The sequence below is a fragment of the Natrix helvetica genome (genome assembly GCF_964273705.1).
Source record: "Natrix helvetica genome assembly, chromosome: 2".
NCBI lineage: Eukaryota > Metazoa > Chordata > Lepidosauria > Squamata > Natricidae > Natrix > Natrix helvetica.
The window spans coordinates 291,751,977-291,775,402 of record NC_138552.1 but is presented as its reverse complement, the minus strand read 5'-3'; the positions used below and the strand labels follow the sequence as shown (position 1 = coordinate 291,775,402).

Sequence of the window (23,426 nt, the reverse complement as noted above, 5' to 3'; positions counted from 1 at the left end):
GGTGGCATGCGTTAACGCTTTGCGTTTTCCCACAATCACAGCTTCAGCCATTAAGCTGGGCTGAGAGAGAAAGGGATTGGGGCTTCTCTGACTCAGGATGGATTTGAACCAGGTTCCCCCAGAGCAAGTAATACTTTAAAAAAAAACAACAGACTGGCTTTCAGTCTGTAGAGATTCTCAAGTCATCCAGGTCATGGATGTCCCAAAGGTGCTTCAAGGACCTTCTAAAAGGATGCAAATGACCAGCTGTCTGCAAGGAGTATAAATCCTCCCATTCCCCATCATCCAGTCAGAGCTGAAGAAGCTTCAAGTGGCCTCAATGACTCTCTAAAAAGGATGCAAATGACCAGCTGTCTGCAAGGAATATAAATCCTTCCGTTCCCCACCATCCAGTCAGAGCTGAAGAAGCTTCAAGTGGCCTCAATGACTCTCTAAAAAGGATGCAAATGACCAGCTGTCTGCAAGGAATATAAATCCTTCCGTTCCCCACCATCCAGTCAGAGCTGAAGAAGCTTCAAGTGGCCTCAATGACTCTCTAAAAAGGATGCAAATGACCAGCTGTCTGCAAGGAATATAAATCCTTCCGTTCCCCACCATCCAGTCAGAGCTGAAGAAGCTTCAAGTGGCCTCAATGACTCTCTAAAAAGGATGCAAATGACCAGCTGTCTGCAAGGAATATAAATCCTTCCGTTCCCCACCATCCAGTCAGAGCTGAAGAAGCTTCAAGTGGCCTCAATGACTCTCTAAAAAGGATGCAAACGACCAGCTGTCTGCAAGGAATATAAATCCTTCCATTCCCCATCATCCAGTCAGAGCTGAAGAAGCTTCAGGTGGCCTCAATGACTCTCTAAAAAGGATGCAAATGACCAGTTGTCTGCAAGGAATATAAATCCTTCCGTTCCCCTCCATCCAGTCAGAGCTGAAGAAGCTTCAGGTGGCCTCAATGACTCTCTAAAAAGGATGCAAATGACCAGCTGTCTGCAAGGAATATAAATCCTCCCATTCCCCATCATACAGTCAGAGCTGAAGAAGCTTCTTGGATGAGAAGAAGCAAAACTTCTTCAAAGAAAAAACAACAACAAGAAAGTCCAGTTGAAAAAAGCACCTTTGGGACAGACTTGGCTTTCAAATACTATCTTTTAAAAAACATGAAAAGTAAAAATGATCCCGCATTTAACTAAACCCTTTACCACCTGTTACAAGTTCTTCCTATAAAGATAGTCCTCCAGTTACAATCGTAACTGAGCCTAGTAATTAAGATCGTCATGACCTTCTTCCCCGTGGTTACTAAGCTGTCTATAGATGCAGGCCAATGCAGCGCTGAGCGCCCAAAATCTGGTCACATGACTGCCGGAGAAGGGTGCACCTCATAACTTCGAAACTGGGTTGTAAGTCCCTTTCGGGGGTCCTTTGTAACTTCAAAATGTCATTAAACTGCTGATTGTAGGTCAAGGACTACCTGTACTTCCAATTAGGGTTTTTGCTGTTCTTGTCTTCTGGAACAGGCGTGGACTTCAATTCCCAGCATTCCCCCAGACAGCCATGCTAGGGAATTCTGGGAGCTAGTCTGCACATCTTTAAATAGGGGGTTGGACTAGATAACCTTAGAAGGTCACTTTCAACTCAGTTCATCTGTTAAATTGCAAGGTTGAGAAACGTTATTCTAGATCACCGTTTCTCAACCTTGTGAACTTTAAGATGCGTGAACTTCAACTCCCAGAATTCCCCAGCCGACAAAGCTTGCTGAATTCTGGGGGTTGAGATCTATGGATCTTAAATTCGGTAAGGTTGAGAAACACTGATCTAGAATAACATTTCTTCAACCTTGCAATTTAAAGATGTGAAGACCAGCTCCTAGAATTCCCTAGCAAGTCTGGCTGGGGAATTCTGGGACTTGAAGTCCACCTTTCTTAAAGAATGGGTGGCTGGGGAATTCTGGGAATTGAAGTCCACCCATCTTAAAGTTACCACGGTGGAGAAACACTGTTCTAGTAAATTAGGAACAGATAAGAAAGCTATTGTTTCTGAAGGAAAAGAATATTGGTAGCTCAGGGTTAAACTGGGAGATCCCGGTGCTCTCTGAGCTTGGCTTTTTTCTTGCGGACATTTCATTACCCAACTAGGTAACGTCATCAATGCAAGCTCTTGTTTCTTTGCCATTTCTTGTCAACCAACTATTCACATGAGCCGTGGTGGCGCAGTGGTTAGAGTGCAGTACTGCAGACTACTTCTGCTGACCACAATTTGACAGTTCAAATCTCAGCAGGTTCAAGGTTGACTCAACCTTCCATCCTTCCAAGGTGGGTAAAATGGGGACCCAGATTGTTGAGGGGCAAGAGGCTGACTCTGTAAAACCGCTTAGAGAGGGCTAGAAAGCACTACAAAGCAGGATATTAAGTCTAAGTGCTATTGCTATTGTAAATCACTGTTTTACGTGGAATTAAAACACATGCTTTCATTCGATCAGCAAACTGAGGCACTTACCATTTCGTTTTGACCAGTGATGCAAACAAGTACTCTTCACAAGCGCCTCGTCAACCTTCCCTCCAGACATGTTATCCATAAACTGGCGTCCATGTTCCAATGCGAGATAGCAGTCGTAGCAACAGTCTCTTTCCTCAGCCCGCACCAGATTGCCCGTGGCGCCGACTTTGGGCAAGGGGTCTTGATCTGCCGCTCCAAACGGTGAAAACAAGTTGGTGCACTGGTCTTGCAACAAAAGGATCAACTCGTCGGGAAGCCGGTCCGCCTCCTTTAAGCTTCCACTCTGCTCGACGGAAGCCGTGCGAAGGGCCTCGAAGCGTTTCTCCACTTCTTTGCCGCATTCCGAATTGCGGCCCAAGATGTCTAACTCATCCTCGAGGAACAATCCCGAGCTGTTGCCAAATTTCCGGTTCATGACCGCGCTGAATCCACACGTACACCTGTACTGGGCTTCCTGGGTTGGGTCTGGAATGTAAACTCCGACGTCAGCACCTTTGATGTTCATGTTGCAAACGCAAATGCAACAGCTGTCAAAGTTACAGTCTTTGAAAAGATTCATCACCGATTCGGACAGTATGAGGGTCACGTAGAGGCTGTGCGCCTCGGGAATTGACGGGACTGTTGCCGGCTCGACCGAGTTTAAGGGCCTGCAGGTGGACGGGGTGGAGGCTGGCGAGTACAAATCGGAATTCTCATACTTGACGGAGCCTTGCGCGCTTGCTGGCCCACCCGCCCCGCGGGGAGTCCGAGGCGTCCTTGGAGTCCGGGGAGTTGGGAAGCGAGGGGTGGAAGGGGAAGGAAGGATCCCAGCGCCGCTATTGCTTGGCGGGGCGCTGCTGGGGGGCATACCGAAGGGGGTATGTGTCTGCGGAGTGTAGGCAGGGCCGTACTCTTGATCAACGGTGCTCCCGTCCCTGGAGAAGGAAGGGAAAAGCTTTTAATTTCAAAGAGTATGCATTGAAGCCAATGGGACATATAATGACCAAAGCATACTGTTTTTCAGAGTATAAGACACACACACCCTTAAAAGTGGGTGAAAATTTCAGTGCGTCTTATAGACCAAATACGGGCCCATTTTTGACCTCCCAAATACTCTGTGCGTCACATTTTCACCCTTTTTTTTGCAAAAACAGCACACATGGAGGGTTTGGGAGGCCAAAAATGGGCCTGTTTCTGGCCTGCAAACTACCTCTGGGAGTCGGGGAGGGCGAAAAAAGGGATGCACATAGGCCAAAACCTATTTTTTTCTTGTTTTCCTCCTCTAAATCTAGGTGTGTCTTATAGTCCGAAAAATACAGTAATGATAAAGAGTTATAGTCTGATGACCATAAGGGAGCCTACCAAGGGTTATACAGGTAGTCGTTGACTTACAACCACCATTGACCCCAACATTTCTGTTCTTAAGTGAGACATTGGTTAGAAATTTGAGTTTTGTCCCATTTTACCACCTTTCTTGCTGCCCTTTTTAAGTGACTCGCTGAAGTGGTTACGTTAGTCACACGGTTGTTAAGTGAATCCAGCTTCCCCATTGACTTTGCTTGTCAGAAGATCACAAAAGGAGATCAGGTGACACTCCCCCCGCCTCCACCCCCCCCGGGGACACCTGTGACCGACAGAAATACAAACCTGTTGCCAAGCATCTGAATTTTGATCACGTGACCCCAGGGATGCTGTAACGGTTGTAAATGTGAAAAATGATCATAGAGTCACTTTTTCAGTGATGGTATCATTGAACAGTCACTAAACAAACTGTTAAGTCGAGGACTACCCACCTGTACAGTCATAAGTCATGATGGCCATAAAGAGAGTCATCATGTGACTGGACCTGATCAGTCGTTAATGCAAATACCAAAGCAGTTAAGATAATGCCACGTTCATTAAATGAAACCATGCTTCGTGAAAAGAGTAAGGTTCTACATTTAGGCAACAAAAATGGAATGCACAGGTACAGTACAGGTGGTACCTTGCTCAACAGTAGCAACTGTGAGAAGGATCTTGGAGTCCTAGTGGACAACCATTTAAATAGGAGCCAGCCGTGTGCAGCAGCTGCCAAAAAAGCCAACACAGTTCTAGGCTGCATCAACAGAGGGATAGACTCAAGATCAAGGGAAGTGTTAATACCACTTTATAAGGCCTTGGTAAGGCCACACTTGGAATACTGCATTCAGTTCTGGTCGCCACAATGTAGAAAAGATGTGGAGACTCTAGAAAGAGTGCAGAGAAGAGCAACAAAGATGATTAGGGGACTGGAGACTAAAACATATGAAGAACGGTTGCAGGAACTGGGTATGTCTAGTTTAAAAGAAAGAAGGACTAGGGGAGACATGATAGCAGTCTTCCAATATCTCAGGGGTTGCCACAAAGAAGAGGGAGTCAAGCTATTCTCCAAAGCACCTGAGGGCAGGACAAGAAGCAATGGGTGGAAACTAATCAAGGAGAGAAGCAACTTAGAACTGAGGAGGAATTTCCTGACAGTTAGAACAATTAATCAGTGGAACAGCTTGCCTCCAGAAGTTGTGAATGCCCCAACACTGGAAGTCTTTAAGAAAATGTTGGATAGCCATTGGTCTGAAACGGTATAGGGCAGTGATGGCGAACCTTTTTTGGCTCGCGTGCCACAAGTGGGGGGAGCGCAGGGGGGTCGAGTGCGGGCGTGCCGCACCCATAATGCAACGTGCGACCCCCCCAGTGCGCATGCGCGCACAACGCGCGACCCCCCCATTTTTACATGTTTTTTTTGCCCTCTCCAGGCTCCTATAAAGCCCCTGGAGCCTGGGGAGGGCAAAAAGAGCCTCCCCCGACCCCCCGGAGGCACTCCGGAGGCTTCAGGGACTGTACGGAGGCTTCCCTGAAGCCTTCGGAGCGCTTAAAACCACCCTCCGAGCAAACCGGAAGTGACTGACAAATGGCTCCGCGTGCCACTTGTGGCACGCGTGCCATAGGTTCGCCATCACGGGTATAGGGTTTCCTGCCTAGGCAGGGGGTTGGACTAGAAGACCTCCAAGGTCCCTTCCAACTCTGCTATTGTATTGTATTGTATTGTATTGTATTGTATTGTATTGTTATAGAACGTTTATTGCCGGAAATTGGAAATAAATGGTTTATGGCAAAGATGCGGTAAATCATGGTCACATGACCATAGGATGCTGCAAACAGCTTACAGGTCGGCTGTTAGTATGATTGGTCCTAAGTCAAGGACTAACTGTAAGCAGCAAGAAGATAGAAGCAACGGATGATTCCACACTTCCTTGATGTGTTAAAACAACTTAATATATGTATCTTACATTAGCTTTCTCTCGGATATTTTTAACTTTACAGGAATGCTATATTTTTAGTGCTTTGTGCACTACTTTGATGAGAGAAAAATACTATTGTTGCTTATTGACGTTAAAAAAATAAGCAATCAGTCTCAAACATTGGAGAACTTGTAATTTAACTTGTACTTTTTCAACGGAATAGAACATCTATATACATTTTCCCCTATAAAATGAGAAAAAGATTGAGACACACAAACACACACCCAGCTCTATCAGACTTCCAGAAGTATAGAGGAATTCCTGGTTTGTCTTTACTCTTAATAGACTTCATGGCTTATTGAAACTGATGGAATTAAGCACCCCCAAGATACTCCTTATACCGCAATCAAATTGTATCTCTGTTAAATATTTTTAACAGCTATGTTTAAATGGAGAAAAAAAAATAAGCAATGATAAATGATGGCTTGCCATAAAGAAAAGAAGGACTAGGGTTGACATGATAGTAATATATTCCAATATTTGAGGGGCTGCCCCAAAGAAGAGGGGGTCAGACTATTCTCCAAAGCTCCTGAAGGCAGGACTAGAAGCAATGGGTGGAAACTGATCAAGGAGAGAAGCAACCTGGAACTAAGGAGAAATTTCCTGATAGTGAGAAAAGTGTCATCATCAAAATGTTCAGTAAATAAACAAACCTAAGCCTTGCTGGACCATAAGAAAGGTTGAGTGCCAAAGAATGGAAGCCTTTGAACTCTGGTGCTGGAGAAGACTCCTACGAGTCCCTTGGACTGCAAGGCCATCCAACCAGTCAGTCCTAGAGGAGATCAACCCTGACTGCCCTTTAGAAGGCCAGATCCTGAAGAGGAAACTCAAGTACTTTGGCCACCTAATGAGAAGGAAGAAAGACTCCCTGGAGAAGAGCCTCATGCTGGGAACGATGAAGGGCAAAAGAAGAAGGGGATGACAGAGAATGAGGGGGCTGGATGGGGTCACCGAAGCAGTCGCCGTGAGTTTAAAGAGACTCCAGGGAATAGTAGAGGACAGGAAGGCCTGGGGGAACGTTGTCCATGGGGTCACGATGGTTTGGACACGACTTTGCAACTAACAACAAACCTTGCTGAAATGCATCTGGATTCTGTGAAACCCAGCCATGCTCTCGGACCGATACATTTGCCAGAAGACAATGTCAAATCGTTTCTTAAGCTCGATGAAGTCCTTTTATTATCTGGTCTTAAAGAAACACTTACCCCTCTTTAATGAATGGCATGGTGGGTCCTGGCGGAAGCAAATCCAACTTGCCAACAGTCCAACTCTGCCGATAAACACACTCCTCTGGCAGTTTGATGGCAGGGAGACAGTGGCTCGGGAGAGTCTTCAGTGGGGCAAACATGGAACATCCCATGAAAGCTTGACTGTTCTCGGGCTTATAAACATAGGAATAATCCTGAAACACACACCAAGGAAGAGCATTTAAAAACAGCTATGAATGGAAAGGACGCAGTGGATCAGTGGCCACAGACGCCGAGCTTGTTAATTAGAAAGGTCGTCAGTTTGACAGTTCGAATCCCTAGCACCGCCTACCGGAGTGAGCTCCCATTACTTGTCCCAGCTTCTGCCAACCTAGCAGTTCGAAAGCATGTAAAAAATGCAAGTAGAAAAATAGGGGCCGCCTTTGGTGGGAAGGGAACAGCGTTCTGTGCGGCTTCGGCGTTTGAGTCATGCCGGCCACATGACCATGGAGATGTCTTTGGACAGCGCTGGCTCTTCGGCTTTGAAACGGAGATGAGCACCGCCCCCTAGAGTCAGGAACAACTAGCACATATGTGCGAGGGGAACCTTTCCCTTATGGGTGGAAAGTTTAAACAGAAAGACTCATGGATTTAAGTTTCAAATATTTGTGAATTTTAATGATCAGTCTTCCCTTAATGTGTTTATTTGTATTTGTATATGTATTGTATATATATATGTATATTGTATGTGTTTTATTGTACGCCGCCCCGAGTCCTTTTGGAGAGGGTGCGGCTAACAAATTAAATTTCAATTTCAATTTCAATGAACATTCAAAAGTATGATGCCCTCCACCAAAAAAAGTTTTCCCAAAGATGCTTTTCAAAAGGCAACTGGACATTTTGCGTTTTTTCAAAAAAAAAAGCAACCAACACCCCCCCCCCCCCCAAGAACCTTGAAAATGTTTTGTTTCTCATCCAAGAAACTGTTTCTCCAGAACTGAAGAAGCTTCTTGGATGAGAAGCGAAACCTTTTCAAGGCAAAACAAAACAAAACAAGAAAGTCCAGCTGTCTTTTGAAAAGTACCTTTGGGACAACCGTGACTGGGATGATTGAGAATCTCCATAGACATTCCCCCCAAAAGCTACTTACCACCTGGTCCCAAAGTTACAGCTATTGCAATGCCCCTGTGGTCATTTACCTTACGTTGCAGTGGCCATCGGGAGGGTGGGGGGCTTTGGGAGACCCAGGGTAGGTAGGCCTGGGCCTCCAAAGGCCTCCCCCACCCAAGGCAATCTGTACTCCATTTAAATGACCTGCACTTTCATTTAACAGCTTCACTGGGGAGAGCAGGAGCTGTGGGTTGTTAAGCAAGGCCACCTCGTTTTTCAGCCATCATGACATGGGACCAAAATGGGCAGCCTCTATTAAGGTTGTTTGTCAAGGACTATCAACACTGGGGACCGGGAGGAGGGGGTGGGAGACATACTAGTGGAAGAAAAACGGGCTCCTATTTGAGCGCAGATAGTGGTGAAGCTCTCATTTGTGGCAACATCTGTTTTCTCCCATTGCCAGCGCACCTCCTCCATGTAAAATGCATTCCCTTCATAACTGATACAGACAGAAGCTAAGTTAATATTTAATTGGAATGCAGGGCTGAAAAAAGTCAAAAGTTAATCAAACAAGCTGTTGTCACAGTTAATGAAACGTGAGTCCATTTCACTGCGCACCCAAATAAAGCTATGGAGGGGGGAAAAATCTCGTAATGGTGGCAGGGGAAAAAAACCACCATCGTCACCAAAATGAATTCCAGGAGAAAAAAAAACAAATAAAAAGTATTAAAATGAACAATCCTGGCTATTTCAGGAGAAGTGTAGCCATTCAGAAAAACCTTGTCTCTGACAATGAACTAACCAACCAACCCAAAAGCTGTTAAATTGTCCTCCTCTGTCATTTTTGTAGCTGAATCAAAACTAGACAACGTTACATAACTAACATTCAAGAACACCCAAAGGAATTTACAAACCTTTATTTCTGTAGGTTTTGGACTACAGAATCCCTCATCCACTTCAATCCTGAACTGAAGGCCACCAGTCACACCGTTTCCTTCGAGGATCGTTCCTCCTGGGGTGGTGTCCATGCTGCCGTACTCCTTATTGTTCATATTCATGGGAGAAAATCCCATAATGTGTTGTTCCAAGGATGGTGGCGTGGGATACATTTTGTGAAGATCAGCTGTGCCTGGTTTAGGTGCAAGTTATTTAACATGTTATTTTTTCTTCCGCTTGTCAGTCTACTCAAACAGTACAGCTGCTTTCCCATTCTGCATGTTTTATTCTTTTAGAATAGAATAGAATAGAATAACAGAGTTGGAAGGGACCTTGGAGGTCTTCTACTCCAACCCCCTGCTTAGGCAGGAAACCCTATACCGTTTCAGACAAATGGATATCCAATATCTTCTTAAAAACTTCCAGTGTTAGAGCACTCACAATTTCTGGAGGCAAGAAATTCCACTGGTTAATTGTTCTAACTGTCAGGAAATGTCTCCTCAGTTCTCAGTTGCTTCTCTCCTTGATTAGTTTCCACCCATTGCTTCTTGTTCTGCTCTCAGGTGCCTTAGATAATAGTTTGACTCCCTCTTCTTTGTGGCAACCCCTGAGATATTGGAACACTGCTATCCTGTCTCCCCTAGTCCTTCTTTCTATTAAGCTAGACATACCCAGTTCCTGCAACCGTTCTTCATATGTTTTAGTCTCCAGTCCCCTAATCATCTTTGTTGCTCTTCTCTGCACTCTTTCTAGAGTCTCCACATCTTTTTTACATCATGGCAACCAAAACTGGATGACGTATTCCAAGTGTCTTATGTTTAAAGGACACAGAGGCCTACTGAGATATATTAATTTTCTAAAGAGAGCTAAGGGACAGACATTTTTGAATCAGCCTGTTTAGGGCTTCTACGTCTTCCAAGGGTTGCACCTAGCCAATATGCAAGGTAGCTCACAAATAGCATTAAATTCCACAAACCCACAATGGTGTTCTCTCATCTCTAGTGGGGCCACCAGAATAAATGGGATAAATTACTTGTCTTTTTTAAAAAAATGTTACATAAGCTTAACCAAAATTTGGACAGAAATCAAGAATCTTCTTTCCTTTCCTTTCCTTTCCTTCCATATATTTGCCTCCCATCTCACCAGCAGGTGACACTGAGTGGCTTACAATTATACAGAAATAAAAAAAAAATGAAACATGATAAAAATGTTATGAAAGAAGCGTTCTCTCTTTCCCTTTCATTTCCCCCCAACCACTAATCACTAAATATTTGTCTTTTGCACTGAAGATTAAACATTGGAGAATGCTCCTTATATCTGTTTAAATCATTTCATTTTGTCAATTTCAATTATTCTTTTAACTCTAGAAATTCCAAAGGTGCTTTTCCCAAACGGGATCTGGATTTTTTTTTTTTGTTTTTTTGGTCATTTTCCTTTGAAAAGGTTTCGCTTCTTTATCCAAGAAGCTTCTTCAGTTCTGAAGAAGAGGTTTCTTGGATGAGAAGAGAAACATTTCATCCACTTGTCTTTTGGAAAAAGCACCTTTGGGGCAACCATGACCTGGATGATTGAGAATCTTCATAGACAATTCTAGAAATCATATTCTAAACATTTAAATGTGCTTTGCTGTGTCGTATGTTATGAATAAGAGAATCATTTCTGCTTAAATTTAATTAACCTTCTGTTATCAAAATATACTATTAGATTTGCTTTTGCTGCCTATTCTCCAATTTTGGTCTCCCAAGCTTGTATCAACAGCCAAATTACATTTTTCCAGTGCAGAGCATAATTTATTGTTGCTGCTGTCATCATATATTTTATTAAGTTCTAATACTTTTCATTTATACATCTTGTAATTACACTATTCCTAATAGGAATACTTATGGTTTGAGGCCAAATTTCTGTATACTTTGTTATGTTTCCTTCCAGATACATTTAGGTTTTTTTGCACGAACACCACATGTAATAAAATGCTCAAAAGAATATTTTATTACATGTGCAAAAATATATGGCATTTCCAGCATTTATTATACATGATTTGTCCATCTTGGCACTCACTGATGGAGTTATATACCCTATTTAAAACATTTTATACCAATTTGGCCTCAAATTATAGCTTGAGTGAATGTTATTGATTTTTTCACAGCTCTTCCCATTTTTCCACTGTAATTACTTCCTTGAAATTTTGCATCAATTATTAATTTGTTCCATCTCCATGACATGTCTCAGTAGCAATTTATAAATATATCCTAGGAAATGTTCTTGACTCGTGTAAGGGCTTTGAATTCTGTCATCCTTCTAAAGGCCTGTTCTTGAGCCTTGAGGTCATTTGCTATTCTTTCAGCAATTTATAATTTATTAAGCTCCTATCTTTCCTATCTTTATTAAGCAAATTTATAAATACATTAACTATGGTAAATTCCTATCTTTATTAAGCAAATCTTGCCATCTCCTTAGTCTGTTTTTTTTTTTGAAGCTGAATGTACCATATTAGTATAAATACCTAAAGCTTGCATGTAGTTATCCTTTATGTAAAAATAATTGATGGAGATGTTAATGGTAAAGACATATCATTCTCAGAAGACTCCACAAATTTTTAACAAGTTTTGTCTCATCATATATCCTAACAAATGTTTTTTTTCTTTTCTTTTTCTGTTTCTTTGTGCCGTAATTACTTCTGAAGTCCTTTGGCTACTTTTATCATTGACGTTCTACTATTTTGAGAATTTTATCCATTCTGTTCGTTGCTTTCTTGCAGTCATTGCATTACCCAAACTAGTTAACATCAGCCTAGAACTGATGATGTTACCTAGTTTGGGTAATGAAGCATCTGCAAGAGTAAGATTCTACATTTAGGCAACAAAAACGGAATGCACAGGTACAGTATAGGTGGTACCTTGCTCAGTAGTAGTAACTGTGAAAAAGATCATGGAGTCTTAGTGGACAACCATTTAAATATGAGCCAGCCGTGTGCAGCAGCTGCCAAAAAAGCCAACACAGTCCTAGACTGCATCAACAGAGGGATAGAATCAAGATCACGTGAAGGATTAATACCACATTTATAATGCCTTGGTAAGGCCACACTTGGAATACTGCATTCAGTTTTGGTCGCCACGATGTAAAAAAGATGTGGAGACTCTAGAAAGAGTGCAGAGAAGAGCAAGAAAGAGGATCAGGGGACTGGAGACTAAAACATATGAAGAACGGTTGCAGGAACTGGGTATGTCTAGTTTAATGAAAAGAAGGACTAGGGGAGACATGATAGCAGCCTTCCAATATCTCAGGGGTTGCCACAAAGAAGAGGGAGTCAAACTATTCTCCAAGGCACCTGAGGGTAGAACAAGAAGCAATGGGTGGAAACTAATCAAGGAGGGAAGCAACTTAGAACTGAGGAGAAATTCCCTGACAGTTAGAACAATTAATCAGTGGAACAGAAGTTGCCTCCAGAAGTTGTGAATGCTCCAACACTGGAAGTCTTTAAAAAGATGTTGGACAGCCATTTGTCTGAAACGGTATAGGGTTTCCGGCCTAGGCAGGGGGTTGGACTAGAAGACCTCCAAGGTCCCTTCCAACTCTATTGTATTGTATTAAACAAACAAGCTCAGAGAACACCAAGGATCTCTCATGCTTGAAGACCTTATAACCTTGGCCAGGTTTCCCAATGTGGTGTCCTCAGGTTCAGTTGGAGTGCAACCTTCATCATTTCCCGCCAACATGAGAAAGCTGTCCTAGAACAGCATTTTTACAAACACCCACAAATGGGAACTATTTTGTTTTATTTTCATTTTAGTTGGTACGGCATCTACTTCCATGATAAAAAGTTTCTCACCATCAAACCGCAAAGATAACCCAAGAAAAATCATAACACTAGGAGAAAGCAACTTACTTATGCATGACAATGGGTCCAGGTTTCCAGCTTTTGACTCTTTGCAACTAGACTTGTCATCCGTTCCGTTCAATATTCTTTTAGATCCCGGCTAGGAATGAAAGAAAGAAAAATAAACATCCCAGGGGCATAAGTCCCAAATTGTAACACTGGACAAAACAATTTTTTTTAAAAAAAAAAAAGCCAAATAATTAACCGTTTTTTTAAAAAAAATGCAAGCAAACAGCTGAGCTAATAAAACAGAATATTATCCAAATCGCATCATACGTTAAAAGCTTCAATTATCGGCATATGTTCCTTTGACAACATCTGGGTAACTGTTTCTGCATGGCCATTAAATTTGAGGGTAAAACGGAGAGAAAATTCATCAGCATCTTCTCCAGGACCGCATGTCATTTATTAAGATGTGCGGAGGATAGTGTGATGCTGAATACAACTTCACCGAGGCAGTAAATCAGTTGGAAGCAATTGGCCAGCTAAAGGGATGGTTACTTCTTCAGCATCACCAACTTCACTGGAAGAGGGACTTAAGGCAGGACAAGAATCAACGGATGGAAACTGATCGAAGCAACTTAGAACTAAGGGAGAAATTTCTTAACAGTGAGGACAATAAACCAGTGGAACAACTTGCCTCCAGAAGTTGTGAATGCACCAACACTGGAAGCTTTCAAGATTAGATTGGAACAACCATTTGTCTGGAATGGTGTGCTTGAGCAAGGGGCTGGGGAATTCTGGGAGTTGAAGTCCACAAGTCTTAAAGTTCCCAAGTTTGGACACCCCTGCTCTAAAAGAATGCAAATCCTTTCATTCCCTACCATCCAGCGGAAGAAGTGAAACGCCTTCAAAGAATCGCATCCTACCCCATACATCCCTGCGACCAATCCGCTCTCACAGAGAGGGACTCCTCCGGGTACCTTCCGCTAAGCAATGCGGGCGGGCGGTGCCCAGGAGTAGGGCCTTCTCTGTGATGGGCCCAACCCTCTGGAACGACCTCCCCCCCATATTAGAACTACCGTTGATCTCCGCTCCTTCCGTAAGAAACTCAAGACCCACCTGTTCCGACTAGCCGGCCTGGCCCAATTGTAATCATAAGTAACATCTATCACTGACCTTCCTGGATGGCTTTTTAAATTTTAAATTTTGGGGTTTTAATTAGTTTTAGATTGTTTTTAACTATTAATTAGTTTGGGTTAATATACAGACTGTATGTTTACGTTGTTTGTCTGGGTTTTCATTTTGTGCTTTGTTGTTTTTATATATGTGATGTCTATACACCGCTCCGAGTCCCTGCGGGGAGAGGGGGCGGTTTATAAATTTAATAAACTCAAACTTAATAAACTCAAAACCCGGCTTGTCTAGTTGCCTCTCGGAAGAAAAAAAAAAGCACCTTTGGGACCACCATAAAAATCCCACCCCACCCCCTATGGCCGCAGCAACAGATCCCCCTGATCACATTTCCGCAAGGCTCCCACCACCCTAAAAAAAGGTACTTACTGTCAGGTCGTCTTCATCGGAGTTGAAGAGATTATCAAGGTCAGTATAGGAGACAACCAGGTCATTTTCATGGAACAAACTAGTTGAAGCTGTGCGATTGTGAGGGGGATTACGCTGCGCATCTATTGCTGAAAAGGAGACCAAGGTCAAAAGTTTCACGGTGAGGCGTTATCTAAATTGCACCCTGTTTCCCCGAAAATAAGACCTCCCCAGATAATAAGCCCAACAGGGCTTTTGAGCGCATGCACTAAAATAAGCCCTCCTCTGAAAATAAGCCCTCCCTGAAAATACTGCAACACAGCAGCAGCCATGAAGTGACCACGCTCGCCGCCTCCTGCACCCCAAAAATATTAAGTCCTCCCCGAAAATAAGGCCAAGCGCTTATTTCAGGGATCAAAAGAAAATAAGACCCTGTCTTATTTTCGGGGAAACACGGTAACATTTCCACTGCAGGCTGTCGTTTTATTAGAGGCTCTACCACCAAACAAACGAATGCAGGTAATCCTCGACTTACGCTTAATGACCATTGAACGTTACGACAGCACTGAAAAAATGTGACGTGAACCACTTTTCACAGTTACAAGCGTGGCAGCAGCTCTACGATCACATGAAGAGCCACGGTGGGGCCGTGGTTAGAGTTGCAGTGTTGCAGGCTACTTCTGCCGATCGCCGGCTGCCAGCGGTTTGACAGATCAAATCTCACCAGGCTCAAGGTTGACTCAGCCTTCCATTTCATTGGGGGCAATAGGCTGCCTCTGTAAACAGCTTAGATTGGCCTGTAAAGCACTATGAATGGTATATAAGTCTAAGTGCTATTGCTATTGCAGTCTAACTCTGCCCACTGCCAGGAGTACGATCCTGACCGGCTCAAGGTTGACGCAGCCTTCCATCCTTCCGGGTTGGGTAAAATGAGGACCCAGATTGTTGGGGGGCAAGAGGCTGATTCTGTAAATTGCTTAGAGAGGGCTGTAGAGTACTGTGAAGCGGTATATAAGTCTAAGTGCTATTGCTATTGCAGATTAACTCTGCCCACTGTCAGGAGTTTGATCCTGACCGGCTCAAGGTTGACTCAGCCTTCCATCCTTCTAGGTTGGGTAAAATGAGGACCCAGATTGTTGGGGGGCAAGAGGCTGATTCTGTAAATTGCTTAGAGAGGGCTGTAGAGTACTGTGAAGCGGTATATACTGTACGTCTAAGTGTTACTGCTATGATCAAAATTCAGATGCTTGACAACTAGTTCGTATTTATGACGGTCATAGTGTCCCGGGGTCATGTGAGCCCCCTTTGGGGATCTTCTAACCAGCAAAGCTAATGGGGAAGCCAGATTCACTTAATAACCATGTTACTAATTTAATAACGGCTATGATTCACTTAACAACTGTGCCAAGAAAGATTATAAAGTATGTTTGTGTGTGCAGGGGGGGGGGGAGAGAAACTCACTTAATAAATGCCTCCCTTAACAACATACATTTTGCCTTAATAATGGTCATAACTGAGGATCACCTGTACATTCCTGTTACTCTTACAGATTTATTTTTTATTTTTTTACAATAAGCCAGCTAAACATTCCCCCCCCCCAAAATTAAGAAATTTTACCTTGTTTGACTGAAGGGCTAAAAAGTGACATTGCATCTTCTCCAACACTGGGCGTTCCATCGTCAGGCTGTGAAAAAGGTAGCAGTCAGTCGCGTGTGTGAAAGTGGGATAAGTCATAACCCAAAAAACAAGTTCGATTCTGCCATCCACGGAGATTGGCCACTTAGTAGAGCACTGCCTCCTTCATTGACAGTTGATTCCCTTTAAAGAGCTGCTGTATCAAGATCTTTTTACATCACGATCTTTGAGACAATTTAAGATCTCTGTGCTCTACTCTCTCAGCTACGGTATCTTCAAAGTTAAAAAGGCTAGAGAAGTAACCAGGAGAATCACACACCAACAAAGCTACTCTGCAAAATATTTGGTGCACGGCCCCATCCAAAATCTGAGTAAGATAGTTTTTTCTTCTTCTTTTCCTCCTTTCCTTTCCTACATTTTCCTTTTCTTCCCTTCCCTCTTCCTTCTTTCCTTCCCGCTTCCTTTCCTTTCCTACATTTCCTTACCTTCCCTCTTCCTTTCCTTTCCTTCCAATTCTTTTTCCTTTTCTTTCCTTCCCTCTTCCTTTCCTACATTTCCTTTCCTTCTCTCTTTCTTTCCTTTCCTACATTTTCTTCCCTTCTCTCTTCCTTTCCTTTTCTACATTTTCTTTCCCTTCCCTTCCCTCTTCCTTTTCTTTCCTTCCCTCTTCCTTTTCTTCCCTTCCCTCTTCCTTTCCTTTCCTATGTTTCCTTCCCTTCCCTCTTCCTTTTCTTTCCTTCCCTCTTCCTTTCCTTTCCTACATTTCCTTTCCTTCCCTCTTCCTTTTCTTCCCTTCCCTCTTCATTTCCTTTCCTACATTTTCCTTTCCTTTCCCTTCCCTACGGATGGAAATTAATCAGAGAGAACCAACCTAGAACTAAGGAGGGACTCTCTGACAGAATCGTTTACCAGTACACAAAAGGAAAAAAAAGCTTTTAGCAGAAACGTATTCCCTAAGGAGGGTGTATATCCTGATCACAGGTTGATCAAAATCTTCCCGAGTCCCTATGTAGTCCCCTAAATATTTTAGATGGGACTAACAACTGAACCGTGTCTGACAACTTTGCTCTGCTCTGCTCCATCACTATTTGTATTTTTAAGAAAATGTTGACATGCTAAACAAAACCAAGTGCACGGATGACGTTAACTAGTTGGGTCATGAAACATCTGCAAGAAAACAACCAAGCTCACACAGCGCCAAGGACCCCATGGTTCAACCCCGAGCTGCAAATGTTCTCTTCTATTGATAGAATTGGTTGCCCAGACTTTGCGTTCCTGTTGTGTGTAATCAGAATGGATAACAATCGATTTTTTAAAAATAATAATTGGATTTTTAAAATTTAAATCAGATTTTTTTCCTCATTTTTATCAAACTTATTTTAATAAAATGCTTTTGGAGTAAAAATCGATCTAAAGATAGTTTTCCATTTAAGACACATTCCTAGTTTAGTTTATTCAGCATGAAATGGAGCTCAGTTATGTAGCATGAGGCTGTAGATTCTGCAACATTGGGACTGTCGGTGAGTCAACAGCGGGTCAAAGGAGGAGCCACTGCAGGACAGAGAGGACAGTTGCTCTTCTAAAACTACGATTTAAATCGAGTTGATTTAAATCAAGCCATTTTACTAGGGATTTAAATCGTGATTTAAATCGACTTGATTGAAATCAAATCCACCCTGTGGGTAATCCATCACATTAAAACGTCCTCCGCCCCACCCCCCAAAAAGCCTAGATCCTTAATATTAACGCTTACTCTACTGGTTTATATCCTGATATATACAATTTTTTCACTTACCTTATGTTTTTTCCCAATTTCTCGGTCATTGTTTGGCCTGTCCTTTTTATCGGGAAATGGGAACTCTTCGTCTCCATCAACAAATGCGTATGGGTCCATCTCCATCTCCTGGTCAGCTACTATAGCCGCTAGGTATTGGTTCTTGCTCTGGTACTGCTGTATCAATTCATCAGAGACCTTGAGAGGTTTCCTATATTGCAACATTAATCTATGGGAAAAAGAAAAAGACAGAATTATAAGGCGGCACAAGTTGAAAAGGCAAAATCCGTCTGTGATTCATCAGTGAAGAAGGCAAGAAAAGAAGCAATGTGGAACTGCTTGCCTTCGGCAGTTGTAGCTGGAGAGGTGATCCAGAAAAGGAGGGGCCCAGTGGGCATGCGTGCGCCAGAAAACGAACTTCTGGTTTCCAGCTCATGCATTCGCACCACCCAGTTCATCTTGCAGTTAATGGCGCGCACGCACAGGTGACGATCGGCTGGCTGGCGCACATGCTCACGCTGGAAAACAGAAGACCAGCTCTTCCAGCTTTTGGCACCGAGGCATGCACAAAGGCCAGCTGATCATCACATGTGCTTGCACACCAGAAACCAGGAAGAGGAACAGCCGATGCGGCACCTGCCAGGTGACATGGCTCCGAGTGCCACTTCGGGAACGCCTGCCATATGTTCCCCATCACGGGGATACGGGCTCCTGCTTGAGCAAGGGCATCAGTGGTGGAGTAAGGGCGTTGGTACTTACCTGATACGCCTCTTCTCATAGTGGGGGAGGAGTATCCAGGATGGGTTGACCTTGTCCTCTCTTGTTTGGACTGAGTCAGATAAGCTCTTTTAGCCATGCCTTGGTCACCAGGCTCCACCCAGTTATTGACTCAGTCCATCAACGGACAGCTGTGTTCATCCATTCTAGACTTATTTTAGTTTCAACCTTTATTTATTTCAACAGAACAGCTCAACCATCAAACATAACGCTCAAGTTACATAACCATATGAGGGAGGGGCTGGATATTCCTCCCCCACTATGAGAAGAGGCATATCAGGTAAGTACCAATGCCCTTTCTCCATAGTGAGGGGAGGAGTATCCAGGATGGGTTGACCTTGTCCTCTCGTTGATTGGGCTTAGTCAGATAAGCTCTTTTAGCCACGCCTTGGTCACCAGGCTCCACCCAGTTATCGGCGAAGAACTCTATCTAGTGTGTCATCCACTCTAGACTTTATTTTAGTTTCAAACCTTTATTTATTACTTCAACAGAACAGTTCAACAAACAACATAACTATTTCGCAACCTACCCATACCAGGTATCAGGTAAATACCAACGCCCTTTCTCCATAGTGAGGGGAGGAGTATCCAGGATGGGATGTACCAAAGCCTACATGTCCCTAGGGAGGGTTACACATTTGAGTATATGCCCAAACTTATGCCTGGTGAGACCTCTCCCCCGCCCTGTGAACAGCCTGCAACACCCTACATTCGAATGAGGCGTCCGCAGAAGCAAAGGAGTCCAACTTGTTATTCTTCACGAATGGTGAGGGGGGAGACCCAGTGGCTGCCCTACAGATCTCAGATAGTGAGGAATGCGTGGCCCAGGCTGCCGAAGTGACAAATCATGGCTTGAACTATCTTGCTTTGTATGTAATGAGTCTATCTCATATATTAGTTTCACCTTTTAAGTTGCATTACTGAGATAAATGAACATATTCTAATTTTTTGAGTTTCACCTGTATTTTTTACTGATCTAGCTCTTTAAGTAATATACCATATTAATCCTCTCACATTAGAATTAAAAATAGTTTAACTTTTATATAGGTGTGCAAGTCTTATGTAAGAATATTAGGCAATATTCTTTGGCCACATATGTGCGGAGTAATGTTGTTTCAAGTTTTTTATGTCCACGCCCAGGTAGTCCTCAACTTGTGACCACACTTGAGCCCAAAACTTCTGCTGCTATGTGAAACAGTTAATTTTGACCCATTTTACGACCTTTCTTACCATAGTTATTAAGGAAATCACTGCAGTCATTACATTAGTAACACGGTTGTTAAGTGAATCTGGCTTCCCCATTGACTTTGTTTGTCAGAAGGTCGCAAAAGTTGAGCACATGGCGCAGGACACTGCAATTGTCGTAAGTATGAGTCAGTTGCCAAGTGTCTGGATTTTGATCCTGTGACCATGGGGATTTTGCAACAGTTGTAAGTGTGAGAAATGGTCAGAACTCACTTTTTAAAGTGCCGTTGTAACTTTGAAAGGTCACTAAATGAATTGTTGTAAGCCGAGGACTACCTGTATTTGAATAACACAATACTTTGGATCCACAAAAACCATTTCCTCCAATGTAGCCACAGTAATTTTACACTTTTAAAAATGGCCATCCTAGTTAGGGTTCTATTCTTACAAAATGATTAGGGAGAAATCATTTGCTATTTGTTCCTTTTCGGCAGCTAGTTTTCAGATAAAAATCTATCTCCATTTGCGTCAATAAAGCTACTAAAGAATCAGGATGTGTATCCGACAGCTTGGGAATCAGCAGTGAAACCTGTTGGAAGACTGACTGATTTCCCCGTTTAGCAGATTACAGTGTAATTAACACAGAATTTCCACACTGGGACACAGTTATTCCCCAAGTGACCTGATCTGAGAAGAACTATGCTATTTATTGGGGGGGGGGGGAATTGAGCATCCCCTTCTGCTATCTTATGATCACAAGACCGAACATTCTCAGTCAGTACAACCAGGATTAAAGGCAATATTGAAAATGAGTCTGTATTCAAATACTATATCAGTCCTTTGGTTTTCCTGGAAGATCTCGCTAAGAAAATTGGGCTTTGGTGGTCTAATTCCACTACCACCAGTAAACAATCTAGATTTGTGGGGACCTTGGTGCACTCTGAGCTTGGAGGGTTTCCAGGAGACGTTTCAATACCCAACTAGGTAACATCATCAGGCTTAGCACTGGCTATTAACTAGCACTCAGAGAGCACCAAGGATCCCATCTCTGAGCTACAAGTCTATAGACATGGTTGTCCCAAAGGTGCTTTTTTTTTTTTCAAGAGGCAACTGGACTTTCTGGTTTTGCCTTGAAGATGTTTCGCTTCTCATCCAAGAAGCTTCTTCGAAGCGAAACGTCTTCAAAGAAAAACCAGGGTCCAGTTGCCTCTTGAAAAAGCCCCTTTGGGACACTGAGCTACAAATATTCTCTTCTATCAGTACCAATCTAGGTTCGTTGTCTGAAGATCAGAAGCTTCTACACTAACATTGCATTAGGAGAGTTGGATATAGTATCTATTACCACTTTTAGTTTCAGCTTTAAAATAAAACCAATCCGGAAAAATGCACCTTATTGCATTTCCTATACAGTATCATTAGAATTGCCCCACATTTTTAAATAGATCATGGCAAACGAGATACTTAATAGTGTCCCAGATAAGGCCAAGAAAATTGATACAATCAGAATTTTAAAAAAAGACTCTTTTTAACTCCCAATGTGAAATGAGTAAAAGGTTTGACCGTTTTTCTAAACTACATATAGGTAGTCCTCGACTTACAACGGTTCATTTAGCAAACGTTCAAAGTTACAACAGTCGTAAGTGTGAAAAACGGTCCTAAGTCACTTTTTTCAGTGCTGAAAAAAGGGACTTCGGACCATTTTTCACACTTACGACTGTTGCAGCATCCCTACAAATCACATGATCAAAATTCAGATGCTTGGCACCTGACTCATATTCACGACGATTGCAGTGTTCCGTGGTCACGTGATCCCATTTTGCGACCTTAACAAGCAAACTGGTTGGGAAAACCGGCTTCACTTAACAATCATGTTACTAGCAATAGCAACTGCACTTAAGAGTTATATACCGTGTCACAATGCTTTTACAGCCCTCTCTAAGCGGCATACAGAGTCAGACTCTTGCCCCCGACAATCTGGGTCCACATTTTACCCACTTTGAAAGGATGGAAGGCTAAGTCAACCTTGAGCCTGGTGGGATTCGAACTGCCAAATTGCAGGCAGCCGGCAGTCAGCAGAAGTAGCCCTGCAGTACTTCACTCTAACCACTGCGCCACCACGGCTCTTAACTTACTAACTTAACAACCGCAGTGATTCACTTAACAATGGTGGTAAGCAAGGTCGTGAAATTGGGCAAACCTGACTTAACAACGGTCTCGCTCAGCAACAGAAATTTGGGGCTCAATCGTGGTCATCAATTGAGGACTACCTGTATAAATGTACTCTTAAATCCAACAAAAAAAGAGTTTTGTCCTTCTTTCTCCAAGGATAATTAAGCTTATATCCTTTCATATCTCTCTCTATTTTCATATCGTGCGGTGGCAACAAACAGCTGCAATCATCAGCTACCACTGAAGGATTCTAAAACAAGGGAACTGCAAGGGTTTTTTTTGGGGGGGGGAGTTGGCCAATTCATTTCAAGGAAATGCAGTTCTTTTGAAATTCAGCAGCAATCAGGGACAATTAAATTCGTCATTTGTTTGCAAGGAGGGTAGATTAGAGATAGTTTGCTAGGAAATTGTCAAGTCAGTTCTCTGAATAATAGGAATAAAGAGAAGATGCAATCCTGCAAGGGACAGGAGAAGAGAAATCTGTAACACATCTCCTCGCATAGCGTTCTCCCTCTTCTTGATCTTGGCTTCATAAAAATAAATATACCATGTTTTCCCGAAAATAAGACAGGGTCTTATTTTCTTTTGACACACACACACACACACACACACACAAATAAGAGCTTGGCCTTATTTTCAGGGAGGTCTTATTATTTTTTAAGGTACAGGAGGCCCCTTAACCTCGGCCCGCGGATTAGCTGATCGAGAGAGGACCGGAAGTTATGTCTCTGTTTCTGGCACACAGTTGCCAGCCCTAGCGTCGCTGGGCTGCCGCTCTTTTTGCTGCCGCCACTAAGAGAAAGGGCGCGGTAGCTAGGATTTGTAGGAGTGGCCTCCGCAAGAACTTTCCGCGTGGATGGCAGGTGCATGTGGGGCACACGTGCTTTCAGATTCGGGTTTCCCACAGATGTGTCAACATGTCTCTCTTAATAAATTGAACTCTGAGGAAAGCTCTGCCTTGGACTGATTTGATTCTGGATGATATTGGGAACGCTGACACCAACAGCTTCTCATTCGGCGAGACGGTCTGGCCTTGACGTGCTCAAAAATATACATCCCTGATACCCAACATATAGCGGTATTACAATGGTGCCACAATGCTAGGGCTGTGGGACATTTCATGTTCCTAAAAGCCCTTCAGCTGATGAACCGACAGTTCTGGTGGCTGCGAATGAAACGAGATGTAGAGGAATATATTTGGAGCTGCACCATCTGTGCCACCGTGAAGAAATGACTGGGAAAACCTCCCGGCCTTCTACAGACGGTGACGATCCCTACCATGGGAGGACCTAGCCATGGATTTTATTGTAGAACTACCAGAAAGTCGTGGTAATACAGTCATCTGGACCAGTGGTGGGTTCCGGCTCCCCTTGCAACCGGTACGCCGCAACGGGGCTGGACGTCCATCATGTGGACGCGCACAACTTACGCATGCATACCCACTGCCCGTGATGCTCCAGCTGTTCGGCGGAACGTTGCGCAGGCATCGTACACCCTGTGCGCATGCGCAAATG

General features: G+C 43.3%; 1 protein-coding gene across 2 annotated transcripts in view; it reads right to left on the bottom strand.

The window, feature by feature from the left end:
• Positions 1-23,426, bottom strand: part of MED13 (mediator complex subunit 13) — a 176,794-nt gene that overhangs the window by 47,002 nt on the left and 106,366 nt on the right. For both annotated transcript variants that reach the window (XM_081945361.1, XM_081945360.1), the window contains exons 10-16: positions 17,803-18,010; positions 15,990-16,056; positions 14,394-14,521; positions 12,900-12,990; positions 8,992-9,206; positions 6,986-7,182; positions 2,485-3,398 (exon numbers count right to left, since the gene is read on the bottom strand). In XM_081945361.1, coding sequence (XP_081801487.1) covers positions 2,485-3,398; positions 6,986-7,182; positions 8,992-9,206; positions 12,900-12,990; positions 14,394-14,521; positions 15,990-16,056; positions 17,803-18,010 — 1,820 coding nt within the window. The remainder of the gene's footprint in view (positions 1-2,484; positions 3,399-6,985; positions 7,183-8,991; positions 9,207-12,899; positions 12,991-14,393; positions 14,522-15,989; positions 16,057-17,802; positions 18,011-23,426) is intronic.